The sequence below is a fragment of the Cyprinodon tularosa genome, unplaced genomic scaffold (genome assembly GCF_016077235.1).
Source record: "Cyprinodon tularosa strain WSP-4 unplaced genomic scaffold, ASM1607723v1 ctg1071, whole genome shotgun sequence".
Taxonomy (NCBI): domain Eukaryota; kingdom Metazoa; phylum Chordata; class Actinopteri; order Cyprinodontiformes; family Cyprinodontidae; genus Cyprinodon; species Cyprinodon tularosa.
The window spans coordinates 30,035-47,359 of NW_024037862.1; the positions used below are offsets into that span (position 1 = coordinate 30,035).

General features: G+C 36.9%; 1 protein-coding gene across 7 annotated transcripts in view; it reads left to right on the plus strand.

The window, feature by feature from the left end:
• itpr1b (inositol 1,4,5-trisphosphate receptor, type 1b) overlaps positions 1 to 17,325 on the plus strand; it is a 110,796-nt gene that overhangs the window by 27,066 nt on the left and 66,405 nt on the right. For 3 of the 7 annotated variants that reach the window (XM_038290103.1, XM_038290114.1, XM_038290123.1), the window contains 4 exons: positions 2 to 186; positions 1,921 to 2,069; positions 4,434 to 4,545; positions 16,864 to 16,993. In XM_038290103.1, coding sequence (XP_038146031.1) covers positions 2 to 186; positions 1,921 to 2,069; positions 4,434 to 4,545; positions 16,864 to 16,993 — 576 coding nt within the window. Of the gene's footprint in view, position 1; positions 187 to 1,920; positions 2,070 to 4,433; positions 4,546 to 6,222; positions 6,259 to 12,946; positions 12,983 to 14,662; positions 14,711 to 16,863; positions 16,994 to 17,325 lie in introns of all 7 variants that reach the window. The other 4 variants (XM_038290078.1, XM_038290095.1, XM_038290085.1 and 1 more) reach the window with 3 other exon arrangements.

The window sequence follows — 17,325 nt, forward strand, 5'->3', positions numbered from 1 at the left end:
GCAAAGAGCAGAGCGATTGCCATCCCAGTGGACCTAGATAGTCAGGTGAACAACTTGTTTGTCAAGCCCAATAACGTTGTGCAGAAGACCCTGCTCAGCTGGAAGCAGTCTGCAAAGAACACGTCCAGGAGAGAATCAAGCCTGTCTGCTTCTAAAGACTACAGAAACATCATAGAGAAGCTGCAGGTTGGTAGCAATTCAATTCATATGCTTCAGTTAATCTGACTAGAAATGTTGCAGAAAGTTGAGCAAATTGGACGGGAAAATAATGCAATGAAGAAGAAAAAACCTCAACCAAGACAAAAAAATGTTAAACAAAACAACAGGAAAACAATAGTGAAACAAAATGTGAGCAGGATAAAATGGCTAATTTCATTTTTGTTTAAATATAGTTCTTTATATTTTCCAATAATATTTTGGAAGTTTTAAGAGATCCAGCTATTTGTGAATTAAACTTGAGTGATGGCAGTCGTATAAGAGAGGTAGCCCTTTTTAAAACTGGACTCTAATGAATAAAAACAACTGCAATGACCTTGGTACTTAATGTACATCTTCTGGGGTTCCCATCTGCCCTTAAACTCTCTGCATCTCTTTGACGTTTAAAATTAAAGTAATCTTTTAATTTTTTATATTTGTTTTATTGACTGATGATTCCAGACCTAATTTCCTTGGATTCTATAGCATAAATCTGCTAGGAATTATGAATAACTTTGGAGTCGTGTGTAACTGGACTAAACAGAAGCTTTTTGTTTAAGAGTAAAGTTGTCACAAAACTTGTACTACAGATCCTGTAAAAAACGCAACTTCCTGCAGTGAAATATGGTGGTGGCAGCGTTACTCTCTGGTGTTACTTTCCCTGTCTACTTGTGGCAGAAACCTTAATGTAGTAGAATAAAAACAAAACTCATTTGACAGGTACAGCCCAACAGTAGTTTACATATTCAAAGGTTTGTGAGAAACCCTGTGAATGATTAAGTCCTTAACTTCTGCCAATCTGTCAACGGTAGCATGTTGAAACTCTGTCTCCTGCACAGTTCTCCTGAAGTAATTGCGAGTCATCTTTGGAAATAAGGCATTTACTGATGGGAATAGTTGCAACACCCACTTCCTTCCTACTGCACACATGACTAAAGTATTCACTGGAACTGTGTAAAAAATATCAGTGACCTGTCTTGTATAGAAGAGCTATTATCTGTACAGGAAAGTGGGTTTGGCTGAGAGGTTTATTCTTTCCTTAATAAAACAAACAGTCCCTATGGAGATATGAAATCTTTGCGGTTATGTTGTGTTGTTCAAAGGCAGATTGTGGTTATTCACTGACCTCATGCCAGGCCACACATATCCACTGCTCTGAATGTCTTTGTTCAAAACTCCTTAGTCCAGTAAAAATCACAGTGTTCTATATTTTTGTGATCTTTATTAGTTGGGTTAGGGTTAGATGAATTGAATAATATAAAACAATATTGAATGAAATGAAACAGCAGTATTGATATATCAGTACAAAAACACTGTGTTCTTGGTGAGGTGTCAAATTAATAAGTAGCCTATTCAGTAATTGGTTTATGACTCAGAACTGAACTGTTCTAGCACAGATTTTTTTAATGCAATTCATCTGCCGCCAGTTAGTTTATTATTCTGAAACTATATCAAGTTTTTTTTTTTTTTCCTTAACTGTTCATGCTCGTATTATAGTACATTTACTGTTCTTAGTTAATGAAAATTAGGCAAAGTTTACCTTCTGGAGCAGAACCTTGGTTGTTGTGCCTTTTATTTTTAGCCAAAAAAACACATTTTAAGGGAAGTCGGCAATTACAATTTAGCCGTAAAAAGTGGGAATATATCAACGTCTTTGACAGATTAACATGGGAAGTTGTCAATAGGATAACTGTTCTGTTATGGTGGCATCATGGTGTTCTACAGGACATTGTTTCGGCTCTGGAGGATCGACTGAGGCCGCTGGTCCAAGCTGAACTCTCTGTACTGGTGGATGTCCTCCATCGTCCTGAACTGCTCTTTCCTGAGAACACCGATGCTCGCAAGAAATGTGAAAGCGGAGGATTCATATCAAAGTGAGCCTTGAGTTCTGATACTGATATTATAATTTTTTTTATGCAACAATCTTATTTCTAGTAGTTCCAATTTTATTTTACAACTCAATGACACGAACTTTTGAAAGATATCAGTAAAACTACCTCATACTGAGTCATATGATACACAACCATAAACTGAGGCGTAATTCAGTTTAATAATAATAATAATAATAATAAATCCAATTTGTACCGCACTTTTCATTAACAAAAATCTCAAAGTGCTACACAGTGCAAATAAAATCAAAGATAAAAATCAACATCATAAAAATCATGTGGTCATTAACAAAAATCTCAATAGTACAATCTCAATAGTACAATGGTCACACATTATGGAAATTTGCCAGACTGTATCAGGGTTTTGATCTACTCTGGTCTAAGCTGGGAATTACTGCACTAAAGCCTCATCAGTAGATATTTTTATTTAACTTTAGGAAGGATCTTACTATTGCTAAGCCATTTGTAAAATGTACTGTTTCAGCTTAAGTTTTTAATGGTGAATCTTCTGCATCTAATTTCCACGACACACCCCAAGTGCTGCTGATGTGACATTAAGGCTACGTTTACACTGCAGCCATTTTTGTTCAATAACTTTTTTTTTGTAAATCCGATTCTTTAGTATGGTCTTTCGCATTTCCAAATATATGCGACTGGTATGTGCTCTCCTGTATGAACTGCATTCATACAAGTGTCCCACATGCGCACTAGAAGCATCTTTGTCGAGTAATAATGTTGTACAGGTTGGATAAATGTGACCTGGCCGTTCAGACACAGGTCACATTTGAAAACATCAGTTTCGAATTGGATTCAGGCTTGTTGTGTAAAAATAGATAGAAGCAGTGATGTAGAGTCTTTTTCTTGTAGTTGCTCCAAGTAAACAATCCTAATTGAGGAAAAAAGGTACATCAAGATAAACACAATACTTAAGAGTTAAAAGGTTTGTATTAAAACACATCTTTAAAGGGTTAACTACCTCATTGTAACTTCTGACATTTAAATTGCCTGGAGGAATTACAGTTTAAGGTTTGGCCATCAGGGTCAAAGGGAGGCTGGTAGTCAGCTCTCCCCAGCAGGCTATGGGCAAAAGGCAAGTACAGCCTGCACAGATTACTAGTCCATTGCAGGGCAAAACATCTACAGACACAACTGAGGGCGGTTTAGAGATGCCAGTTAGCCTACTGATCATGTTTTTGGACTGTGGGAGGAAGCCTGAGTACCTAGAGACAACTTGGGCATGGACAAGGAGAACATGTAGTCTCCTGGCAGGAAGACGCCAGGCCGGGAATCGAACCCAGGACCTGCAAACAAAGTGATCAGATATTATTGGGTCTACCTCTAGAAGGTATTCCCTTAAATAAAATATCAAACCTGTTTTAATCCATTTCAGTAATTTTGTTAGTTTTTTTTTGGTTTTGTTTTTTTATCATTGTCCCATTTTCTGTTATTCAGTATTTTTATTTATTTATTTTTTGAGTGTTGTGGCTGCAAGACCAGGACTTGAAAGTGAAAGCAGACAATGAGCAAATGTATCTAGTTTTGATTTAAACATGGGGCTAACCGTTGAATTGGTAACGTGAAACTTTCTTTTTAGGGTGTTTCTATACTGAACGGAGGGCAGTTTAAGGGAGAGGTCCTGAGATTCTTAAAGCTGCTTTTACAGTTTTAGATACTTTAGAAACAGATGGTATACTTGAATTCAAAGAGTATATGATCCCTCTACATTTATGGAGAAGAATAAACACTTAATGTAAGTTTAAGCTTGGCCATTAAGAGCTTTACACATAATGAGAAGGATTTAGAATTATGGGCTGAACCTCAGTGGTAGCAAATATAGAGAGGCTAAAACCACAACAGAATGGGATCCGTTTCAGCCGGGCCAGTCAGCATCCCCCCTTACATTCTGGATTAAATGAAGGGTTTCCAGGAATTGTTTGAACAGTTTTCCTCACTCTGAATCACAACACACAAAAAATATAACTGATTTAGAATATCAAGGATTCAAATATTAGGGAATATAATCTCAATATATGGTTATTTTTATTTAAAGCATTTAAAGGCTGTAAGATAAAACCTGTTTTCTTCATTTAGAAGTAGAAAACAAATCTTTGAGAACTAAATCTTTTCATTAATATGACTTCATTGAATGTGTTCTGTTGAACTCACTGGCCTTAAGCTGTCACTCATACAGATGTAGCCCTCTTATGTATTATACCATGCTATTTACTATAGTATACCACACTGTTGATTTAGCTTTTGATTGTATTGAAATGTTGCTTCACTTGCTTGTTGTTGGTTTACAGCAGCAAATTCAGAATCATTACTTTCCTTCCTCTCCTCTTTGACCAGACTGATCAAACACACCAAGCAGCTACTGGAGGAGAACGAGGAGCGTCTCTGCATCAAGGTGCTGCAGACGCTCAGGGAAATGATGACGAAAGATCGAGGCTATGGGGTGAAGGTATGCAAAGCCTGGTTCCTGTCTGAATGAGAGTTTAGCAAAGATTGTCCCGCATATTAGATATTGATTAACTGCAATGGACCCTTCTGGAAGTTTTATAAAATGTATATTTTCTCTACCTTTTTATTTGCTGTCGTTAAGTGTGAATTAGGTTCTGATAATTTTATTTACATTTACAATTTTCCTTTTAAATCCTTGCAGCCACTACAGTTGGAATTTATTTTCAACTTTGTCCACTTCGATGATCAATGTTTTTTTTTTCTAGATGCTTTAATAGAAATAACGCTGAAAATAGGTTCCTTCCTTGGTTATCTTCCACAAAAGAAAAAAAAAGTACCGGTACTGAAACTGTATGCAGCCAAACTGTATACAAAAGACCAAAATCACACATTGCAGCATTATTAACACTATTAACAGCATGCATGGTCCAGCCCTTTCATGCAACTGTTTTCTATACCATTCATTGGCTGCTAAGGATCTCTGTACTAACACAAAGGAACTTAGTAGTGACTAAATGAATTCTGTTTTATTTAGGATTAGGAGGTCAGTTACTGCTTCTTAATCTATTGTAATATAAATCACAGGGAATCAGGTTGTTACCTTTGACTAAATGGTTGTTACAGTTTGTACAGTTATGATTAAAGCAGACTAAATCTAGCAATGCAAAAAAGAAAAAAAATTATTACTCTCACTCTGAAAGCAGCAACACAATACGTCTAAAACGGGAATCTGTTTAGCAATTAGGATCAAATTAAGCATATTTTTATCAAGCAACCTTTATAAAATGTTTTTGTCACAAAAGGCTGTAACAAATACTATCAGAATATATTGAAACTTACAGTACATCAAACAGCTGTAAATATTATTTCAAATAAATCATAAGTGAACACACCAAACGTAAATGTTATTGTCTTAAAATAAAATATAAAAAAAACAACCTATAAAAACTGCTTTGCTTCAAGTATCAACAGCCTTTTTTAAGATCCTGTAGCAATACTTCACTGTATTTAACACATGGTTTTATCGAGTGTTAATAGTAAACTTGAGGCTTGTGGCCCAGAAATGTTTTGAGGGGAAAAAATACTGTTAAGAGGACCTATTATCCACTTTTTACATGTTTGCACCTTTCAAATTGGATTGATCATTACTAGTGGGCATTTCTGCATTTCTGAAGAAGTCTTACACAAATTGGTCACTAAATGTTCAAAATATCAAGAGCACAAGAAGCTATTTGTTTTCATCAAACCTTATCTATGTTAATTAATTAGTCAGGCTAATATCATCTACTAACTTGACACGTTAAACCGCCTTCTTCACTCATTGGTGGTCTTGATTAAGATGTGTGATTTGTCCTAAAACAAATGTTATGTATTAATGCAGAATTTTGCAGTAATGAAAAAAAAAAAAACCTCTAATTTAATTACATTTGTTCAGTGTGGGATGTTTTTCCTGTAAAGGCAGATTTATGTCCCCACTGAAAAAAAAAATGCTCAAATTATTGGTTCAGGTTTTTTTCAAAAAAGGACTTTTACACATCTTTAGCACAGGCACCGATACACCTAGAAGGCACTGTTATGTTTTTGTTAAAAAGCTTTACATGTGCACATTTGTGAAGGGAGCTTTAACATGCTAACAAGCTCTACTAACGGTCTGCCTCCTATACTTTTTCTCTTGCAGCTGATTGCCTTTGATGATGAAATGGATGTGGCTGAGGTTGATCATTTTACTTACTATTGTGACGTCCATTGATTTGTTTCACACTAACAAAATAGAAAGTAGTCTTTTGAGCTTCCCAATCCCATCCTCGGCACATTTCAACAGCTTAGATCATCCCTTGTTTTGTGTTTGCCTATGTTATTAGGAGCCGGTTGTGGACTTCATGTCAAATTATAGTATTTTATTGACACTTGTAGTTTAGTTATTCACTGTGCTTGTCTGTCCTGCTTGCACATGTATAGTTATTTGCCATGTTAGTGTGCTTTATAAGCTATAGTAATTAGTTTTTTTATGCTTTTGAAATAGGCTGAGAATATAAGTTTATTACATTTGATATGTATCTATCTCATTGATCTGGTACGTTTAGGTAAGGATTACTGTAAATTACATATTTACACTTATAAAGTCCATATTTAAGTATTAGCCCTAAAATATATATTTTTTTATGTTAAATTGACATTCATTTTCACTACATTTAACTATATCACTTTAACATTTTAACTGTACAAGTTCTCTTACTGTCAAAGATGATAGCTGTGTCCAAACATCCGCCCTAACCCCTAAAACCCTCAGTTATATTTATACATTTTCAATGAAAGTTAGGTTTTTATTTTAAATGTTGTGCTTATGTTTTTTTTTTTTGTTTTTTTTTTTCAATAAATGGTTGTAGTTCTTACCATTAACTTATATTCCAGATACAGAGTTGAGGATTTGGCAAATGAAGAAAGAGGAATTATTTTTGTTGCTTTTCAGGAATACGATTTTCAATCATCGTATTGTTTTATTTCTGATCCTGCAATTTTTCAAAGCTTTGACATGCCAACGCAGTTTTTTTTTATTGAAGTTATTTATTGGAAATGGAAAGATATGCAGCTGTATTCATTTTTGTTCAATCTGAATAGCTTATGTGGTAAAGAGGCAACACAACTTGTGTTTGAGAGATTTGTGTGGCATAAAGGGGGTTTCATTTATCCTTTTTTTATTATTTACAGAACCACATATAATTTATATTTTAAATTTTAAGCTTTAGTGTTGGGAATATGAATTTCTGTTGTCGGCACTGTTGGCATCATAAGATGACCAGGATTAGTGTTTATTCCCTTAAAACAGTAAATTCTTTCACCAACTATGAGATATATTTTTTTTTTTTTTTTTTTTTGAATAGGGACAATGCACATTAATGAGCATCAGTATAAAAACAAATGTAAATATGCCGGATTATAGCTACAAAGCTAGTTCCCATCCGTAGTCCCTAGGCAAGAAGTCCCTATTTAAGAAGCTACTGACTTTTTCTTTCTGTTAAGCCTTCTTATTTCCTGAAAGTCTTGCACTTTCTCTTTATCCCAGCGTGAATTAACCACATATGTGTCGAAGCACATCAAAGGAAAGGGTTTCCTCCTGAATAGTTTCTTCCTTCAAACTTCAAACTATTTTCAGCTCCTCGTTGGTTTGAAAAGTTTACTTTAGATTTCCTATTTGTATGCAGCAAAAAACTTCCACAGTAAGGAAAATTCTTTGACCTATGGCGACTCATAAACGTCCAAGTTAACATCCACAATTTTTTAAGTCTTGAAGGCCCTCACACCCTTCAAGGACATAAAAAAATTAAATGCACACATCTTTAGTTCAAAGTAATTACACAGACTTTTTGGCAAATGTCAACATTTCTGTAACTAGTCAAGTTTAACAACTCTTAGACATTTTGTATAAAGCACACATTCAACTCTGATATCTTTTTTTTTTTTTTAAATAATCCCACTAAATTGTTCAGCGGTCTTATGCCACAGCATGCTGACTCTCAGTCTGCACAAACAAATGCTCCTGATCTCTGCATACCAAAATGTAAGGTATGGCCTCAACTGGTGATAGCTTTCTCTACTTTCTGATTATTTTGACGTTATGCTTTATTTGACCACCGAGGAACAGTCATCAATTGGGAAACTTTAATCCCGAAATGGTCAGTTGATCTTTTACCATAAAATATGACACCGATACAGTAACACTTGGCTGACCAGGGCACATCAAAGGCAACAGAAATGCTTCACAGATGTGATTTCCATTTTTTATCAGAAAAAGAAAATTAATTTTCTTAGGTTTCACCCTCATAATGTGTTTACCAGTGCATTATGCACAGCAAAAATATGTTAAAAAGTGTAATAACTCTTTAATATGTTAGTTTATAACATTTATGGCCCTTTGTTAAGTTATTTATTTTAAATGACAGCTACTGGAATGACGTCATCAATTTACTCATGTTGTCGGTGGCAAATGCTTTACTATTTCAAGTCGCCTACGGGTTTTTCCTGAATTCTCTCAGTATATCAAAAGTGAAAGAACACTTTGTCAAAGCAGTAGAATCTGTGTGCTCTGTGCAAAACCTGTCAAAAGCACCTCAAAACATTTAGTGAAGTAAAAAAAAAAAAGACCAGTGTTACCTTGCTCAGCCAAAAGAATGCTGAGTATGAGGGACTTAACAAACATGTTAGGTGAGGAAATGGAGCAAATTTATTGGAAAGGGTCTTTCCAGACTTGCAGGAAGAAGCATTTTCTCGGTTTCTCTATTAGGTCTGTTTTGTTTTCCTTCTTCCTCTCTGTTGCTGGCTGTTTTTGGTGCTGAAGTATGGGAATCCCCCCCCCCCATACCAAAGCTCTTGGTATGGCAACTCTGCCCATAAGCAGTAACTTAAGATTGTACTCCTAACCCTGGCCTCAACAGCCCAGTACATGCTCTCTGCCACTCAATCATGTGGATACGGTAACTCACATTAGCAACAGCACGCAGGGGTCTGGCTGATAGTCGCATGCAAGCCTGAACCCCATGCTGACTGCAAGATAAACTTCCCCTATACCTGTTACGTAACCCAAGTGTTAAACCTGATGCTGTTTTCTGACCAACCACACCTCGCAAACACACAAACAAGCAGGCCCCTCCCAAACCTAAACAGCAAGCCAAAGGTCCCAGGAGCGAGTGCAGCTGTTAGTTTCACTACTGCCTGACAGTCTGCCTCATGCCTCTTGTAGCTGCATGCCCAGTCCATGCACCAGATTTTGCAGATTCAGTCTAGATGAGTGAGCGGGAATGAGGCCAAGTGCCTCTTCCCCAGGGTGCATGTCATTTTTCACTTAAGAAAAACATGGTAACATCTTAGCCAGGGAATTTTTTAGATGTGCCCTGCTTCTTTTTCTGGAGGATTGCTGCTGTTTCTGCTTCATGTAAAAGTTTTAAATGGGTTTAGGATTTTTCTTTTTTTATGGTTTTGTGTGTGTTTTAACCCCACCTCTCTAGCACATTAATTTCTTATCATTATGCTTTAACCATTTTTTTGTTGCCCCCCCCATTTAGTCTTGCCAATCTTCCAGTTTTCTCAGTGTTCTTGCCGGTTTTTCATTATTGAAATCAAGAATATTTTCTGAACCCCTAAGTTTCCATTTTTCTTCATTTACTCTTATGCTTAAGGGCAATTCTGAAAGTTTTTAGACTGCAGTTCTTGCCCTCAGTCAATGGGGGGAGCTCTAGGTTTTTCCTTGCTCTGTCCAGCCTAGTCCTAACTTACTTAAATTGAGGCTGTTCAGGTCTTGGCCTGAATCCAGCTCTCTAGCAGAAGTAAGATGTGATAATATTTTAACTTGGTTTCCCTCCTTTCTATCCCTGACATTGAATCTTATCAGTAATTTGTGAAACAATGAAGGCCAGGTAAGAAGTGTCAACTGTCTATGGTGAATGGACAATCAGTACGTGAAGATGGCAGGAATAATTTATTTATTTATTTATTTTGCATATAAATTAAATTAAAACTCCCAGGTCTCAAAAAGGAAAGAAATTAATCTCCATTTGGTCTTTTAAAAATGTGCATGCGTCTTTTTATATTTTTAGCGGTCTTTTTCGCCAGATTTTTTGAGTCACAATTTTTTCCCTACTACTTTATACATATTTTAGAGATTTGTTGGAAACATGACAAACAGATGTGATGCTAAAAGCTATGGAGGTCAAGTTAAATTGATGATGCATGTTTTTTTAAGCTAAGAGATTCAGATGGGTTTTTGGGATTGCAAATGAGGCCAGATTACTCAAACGATGCGTGCATTCGCATTAAAAAAGAACTTATTAAGCTTAATTATACTGACAGATTCTAACTGTGCCTTCTGTCTCTTGCATAATGCATGAATTTTCTGTTGAAATTGTTGATGTTAAAGGAGGCTTTGAGCAGGGAAATTCCTGTCCAGTTGCACAATTAATCAGCATAAAGTGGCATGACGGAGTTTCAAATGTATGTTTATGCCCAAGTTTGACTGTGTTCACTTTTCCACATCCCCAGCCCCCATGCGCAGTCAAGTTAATGCATCTATATGAGGACAGTTTTTGATCTCTCTGACTGAACACCTCCCAACTATAAAGGCAGGTTACCTACTTTAGAGTTTTGGAAAGGCTGACAAAAGTTCTGTCTCTGTTTAATTATAGCAGAGATTCACCGTCAGGGATTTGTTGGCCGATTTCCCTCCATCAACTTTGTAAATCTCTGACCTATAGATGCTGACATTAGCAGGTTCACATTTCTGTGAAAGAACTTAAAATTACTCCAAATATCATTTTGTTTTCATAAAAAAGTTGCAGTTTTGATGTAAAGCATCCCAAAGCTACAGAGCTTTCTCTCTGTATCATTTAAAATGTGCAGTTTCAGTCTCTTTTTCCAGAGCATGGGATAGATGTAACTGTGTTTAAACATTCAGTTTAAATTAATAACATCGTATCTCATGTACATCTCTGTTAAACCAAATTAAACTCACTTATATATACACTTCAAAAAGCAGTGATACAATTTGTAACATGGCATTGCTACATCTATTTAAAGAAAAAAAAATAGATTATGAGGGAAGGAAAGCTCTGACTCACTTTTTAGGAACAGATCTTTAAACGACTGATTCGTTTATAAGAAATACACAATCCAGAAGCATTTTTTCTTATCGATCTAAAATTATTTTATAATAGGGCAGAGTTGGCATTGCAGTGAATTTAAGAAAGAAAGAAAGAAAGAAAGAGATATATAACACAGCTTTATATTCATTTCAAACAGACGGAAATGAATTGGGTTGAACATTAAAGATTGGGTTATGCTTGACGCACATACAATCCGTGCGGAAAATTTGCTGCAAGTCACAATTTCTTCAGAGTTTATGGTCCTTGTTATGGTCCAAACTACATGAGGAAGTAGAAAGCACAGCCATTATAAACATTTCAAAGCCTCTTCAGTGTGTGAGTGTGTGTGTAAATGGGTGAATGAATGTAGTGTAAAGCGCTTTGGTCAAGTCTCCTAACTTGAATAAAGGCGCTATATAAGTACATGCCATTTACCCATTTACCCATCTTCCATGCTGTCCAAGAGCAACAGTAATTTTTCTCCGTAATTTTTTTCCTCGATCTATTGATTGTGATATTTATGGTCTAATTCACAGGGCATCTGTAGTTGTTTATATTTGCAAACATTCGCCGTTAGGAGCTGTTGCTCGCTCACAATGTTTTTCCACACTGATCCACAGGGATCACGAATTGGTGCCATCAGAAACATATCAATATGTGAGGAGCCATCATTTTTTATTTTTATTTTGTTAAGCTGTATGTTTAGGATCCATCCATCCATCCGTTATCTGACACACTTGTTCCAATTGGGGTCGCGAGGGGTGCCGGTGCCCATCTCCAGCCTTTCAGAGGCGGGGTACACCCTGGACAGGTCGCCAGTCCATCGCAGTATGTTTAGAATATTGGATACATTATGTATTGAGGACTTATTAAAACTCATGCTTTCTGCTGGTATGTTTCAGCACGTCAAAATGTGGAATACATTTGAGATTAAGGGTGAGCAGTTTAGTGTACAGGGATTTTTGGCCATGTATCTCATTGTCATAATTTCTCATAATCTGAATAAATGTGATAATTCTATCATCACAACACAACAAGGTTTAACATAAGGTATTTTAATTCCTTTTTTTCTGTAGTATCTTTCTTTTTTGTTATTTTGAGATGTTGACTTAAAATAGATTACATTTGTAGCCCATTTCTACATGTTCCCTAAACGTTAGGATAGTTATTCTTTGAGGTTATTACATTTGGGTTATTTTTGGTAACCCATTGCTAATCATTCAACTCTGATAAAAGAATTATGGAACTGTTTTTTTGCCAACAGTCTAAAATGTTGTATGGTAGCAACATGTATCTGTGCACTAATTGGTGCAAAGTTTCTGCATATCCTTCACATTTGCAGTGTCATGTTGAGGATGAGTAGCAGGTTAAAAGGGAACCAGAGGCTACTAAATGTGCTATGCAGTGTTGTACTATAACAATGTTCTATTAAAGGGACAAAATGTTGTTTTTTTTTTCTTTACAGAACTTGTGCTTTCTTGCTGCACCAGGTTTAGCTGCTTCTCATACGTTGTCTCGCCATAAAAACAATCATGCAATGTTGCCTTCCACCCTTAAGTCTGTCATGCACATTAATGATGTTGAGTCGTGCATGTTAGTCAACTATAGAATTTCCATACATAAATCAAATCTTTTAAATATATAATAGGATCAGGTGATGTTTTATATTATTTTATTTAAGAAGGGGTTTTACGCAATGAGGGCAAAAGCAACACAAAGCAGTCCACTCATTCCTGCCTTAACTAACATCAGCCTTTTATCTCCAATTAGCTGGCACCTCCACCTGAGCCTGAAGTCGCTGCAGAGGTGTGTTCAAAAGACCCATGTTGCCCAATGATATGGATCTCTCCCATTGTATTTGTGCTTGGTGTCTTATATATCTTCATCTAAGCAGAAAAGGATCCCTTCCCATTCTCATACATTTTCTCTCTTGATGCCCCCATCAACCCAATTCTGCCTTCGTGAAACCCAGCTCTTAAAGGAATAGTACACCCAAAACATGATTAGCCTTCATTTTCTACTCACCTCCATGCTGAACAACACTCTGGAGTACTTTTTTGATATCTCAAATGCATCTGGAGATCTGGGAGGCTTCTTGCTGTCTGCTGACATTCAAATAATGGAGGTCCATGGCGCCCGAGACAGAAAGGTCCATAAAAGTCCACAAAAACGTGTCAATATTCCTCCATACTGCTCGTCCAATGTAATCCAAGTGTCCTGAGTGGGTAGCATCCAGAATTTACTCGAAACGAAGTCATTTAGAATGTTTTTAGAGCATAAACAGTAGTGTATAGGATTTCCTAATAGCGCCCCCATGCGCGCTCACGATTCTACGGAAGCCGGCAGACCAAACCAGCGCATTCAGCTCGGCAAAGAACTCATGCTCTTCCTCAACACTGAAGTCCTCAGACATTTTTCTTTCGTTGTTTCTTTCTTTGCACAGGTAAACAGCACATTTCTTCTTCTACGCTTGCATTATCGGCAGACCAGACGCTGAATGCGCACTTTCTTCCGGTTTGGTCTGCCGGCTTCCGTAGAATCGTGAGCGCGCATGGGGGCGCTATTAGGAAATCCTATACACTACTGTTTATGCTCTAAAAACATTCTAAATGACTTCGTTTCGAGTAAATTCTGGATGCTACCCACTCAGGACACTTGGATTACATTGGACGAGCAGTATGGAGGAATATTGACACGTTTTTGTGGACTTTTATGGACCTTTCTGTCTCGGGCGCCATGGACCTCCATTATTTGAATGTCAGCAGACAGCAAGAAGCCTCCCAGATCTCCAGATGCATTTGAGATATCAAAAAAGTACTCCAGAGTGTTGTTCAGCATGGAGGTGAGTAGAAAATGAGGGCTAATCATGTTTTGGGTGTACTATTCCTTTAAATTATTGACCAAACCCCAGTTTCTTGACAACCGTAAGATTGTGCAGCAATGAGGGGGGTGGGGGGTTCTGAGTCATGGATGAGGTTTTTTTTTTTCATGCCAGATTGGTGCTGCAGTGTATCTGTGAGTAACTTTATTATCTGATCAGTGTTTTAGCATCTCTGGTAGCTTGGCTTTCTGTCATTTAATAAGTTGACCTTGCTACATTATCAGTTTTTAAATGAGGGACTTGCCTTACAAGAAAGTGGCCGAAGTGTGACATTGACCATATCAAGTTCTGGGAAGGAGATTCTGAAGAGCTTTCCCAAGTCAAAAAAATTGCAGGTGCTGCTTGTTTTAGAATGAAAAGCAGTCCTCCCTCGCATGAAACCTTGCATGAGTTTGACTCGACCTCACATCTTCCCTGACACAACCACTTCCCTCTTAACTGCATGATCAAATCTGCACCCTGTTTCCTGCATGCTTGTAAAGTCACTAATTTGCACAGGATCAATGGCCTATTTTGTTCTCTTAATTATTTTCCCCACTTTTCCCAACTTTTATTTTATTTTATTTTTTTGTCTATGCTTTCTGCTAACTCACAACACCTTTAAGGAGCTTGATCACAACCAGCCACTGAAGCAAGTGGAGGATCAAAGGAGGGTAGGTAAAGTGTTTTGCTGTGGTCTGGTCCAAGACTGTCCTTTCGCTGTGCGACAGCTAACTGTTACGAACCCCTCACAATCACACTGCTTCCACAGCATGGCGCCCACTCCCTTCCCTGTCCCCTTTTATTGAATCTGACATGTGAGGCAGCTCAGCAGGAGGACAACACCTGTGCCCTTCAATCTTTTTGCAACATATGTGGCTGTGTTAGAAAGAATCCTTCAATAACGCCAACCATGCCTGCTTAATTGGTGTAACCTGAAAGTTACACCAATTAAGCAAAGGCCAATTCATGTAGTCACCCAGGGAAGTGGGAGCAACCCCATGGTAGTCTCGGGTCTGCAAGGCTGTAATTTTCTTTTGTGTTATGGTATCAAGTTGGTCATCTCTTTTCTAGGTACCCACATGGTGTAGATCTGTAGTCAATCAGCTCTATTTTACTTTTTATGATACTTTAAGGCCTTCATATGTTATCCATTCAAATCTTCTCAACTTTACTCTTAGATGTCAAGAAAATAAATCTTTGTTTCTCCTTTAAAAACTCCTGAGCTTGGCCTATTTTGCTTGGTTTGATCCATCAAAAGAAGGTGGTGGACTAAATACTTTGGAAATGGACTGAGGACACTTTTCCATGTGCCCAGAACTTTAACTTGTTTTTCACATCTTTTTTTCACATCCTGACTACTTTAAGGAAATACAAGTGCAGTGATTAGTAGGAGGTCCATTAGAATTATTTTTAGTTTGATTATCTAATCTCATACAGTCCTTCTCAAAATATTAGCATATTGTGGTAAAGTTAATTATTTTCCATCATGTAATGATAAAACTTTAACATTCCTATATTTTAGATTAATTGCACACTAACTGAAATATTTCAAGTCTTTTATTGTCTTAAAACGGATGATTTTGGCATACAGCTCATGAAAACTCCAAATTTCTATCTCACAAAATTAGCATATCATGAAAAAGGTCTCAAAACGAGCTATGAACCTAATCATCTGAATCAACAAATTAACTATGAACACCTGCAAAAGATTCCTAAGGCCTTTAAAACTTCCGGCCTGGTTCATCACTCAAGACCCCAGTCATGGGTAAGACTGCCGACCTGACTGCTGTCTAGAAGGCCATCATTGACAGCCTTAAGCAAGAGGGTATGACACAGAAAGATATTTTTGAATGAATAGGCCGTTTCCAGAGTGCTGTATCAAGGCACCTCAGTGGGAAGTCTGTGGGAAGGAAAAAGTGTGGCAGAAAACGCACAACGAGAAGAGCTAACCGCCACCTGAGGAAGATTGTGGAGAAGGTTGACTTTTTTTGTATTAAGAACACTTTTCTTTTATTGGCCGGATGAAATATGCTAATTTTGTGAGATAGGAATTTGGGGTTTTCATGAGCTGTATGCCAAAATCATCCGTATTAAGACAATAAAAGACTGGAAATATAGTGTGCAATTAATCATAAATACCGGTAGATGAATGTTCAAGTTTTATCATTACATTATGGAAAATAATGAACTTTATCAAAGTATGCTGATATTTTGAGAAGGTCCTGTATTTCATAAGAGTCAATCAGCTAAAACAATGATCTTTTCTAAAGTAAACAGATTGGAATAGAAAGTAATTTGGACATAATATGCAGTTAGATTAAGTTGAACTATTTAGGAAATTTTAGCGTGGTAATGTATATTCCTAAAAGTTTTTAAAGAAAAATTAGATGATATGTAATGGTCGATCTTCATGGCTTTGAAATGTTTGTTTACAAGTGTGAAATCATGAGAACAAAGTGTTAATCCAGCAAGTCACAGATGTGACTCGTAGTACAATAACTCGAGCTGTGCATGAGCAACCGGAACAGTCAGCGCTTTCAGCACTACCCTCTGGTGGTCAGTAGGTATGAAACAGAACTTTGATAATATAAAGAATTGCTATCAATCAATCCATCAAAAAAAAAACAATACATGTGATTTAAAAATTTTTTGTGTGCGTTACCATTTGTTTATTTTTGTTTCTTGTGTCTTGTGCGCATCCTTATCATCATTTAGATTGTATCTGTTATTTTTTCACTCATTTGTTGCCACAATGTTCCAGTATCTTGGCCTGGAGATAAATTGCTTTGGTAAACTGTATGTTTTTCACTCTTAAATCCAACAGGGTGAGGCTCTGCGTCAGATTTTAGTCAACCGGTACTACGGGAATGTTAAATCTGGTCAGAGGAGAGACAGCCTCACATCCTACAGCAATGGTCCACTCACGGCTGGAGCTCAAGGAAAATCACCTACCCGTGAGTTGAATGACACAGTGGTGATTAGTCCTTCTCACATGAGATAAATACACTAAGAACATCTGATAAACTATGTGACTGGAACTAATAAGGTTTCAATTAAGCACTTGGATTTTAGCTAGAACTGATAAGTTGTTTATGCCTTCCAGTTCTGCTGCCATTTTTCTTTACAAAGGTTTGGGATTTTTGTAGGCATTTTAATGTGAAATTTGAATAGCAAAAGTGAAAGATGTGAAATCTTTTTAAGGAGTTCACCAGAAACGGAAGATTAGTCAAGATGTTCCAATTGCTTTCTGATTAAAATGCACGATGTCTATCTTTGTCTGTGTAGT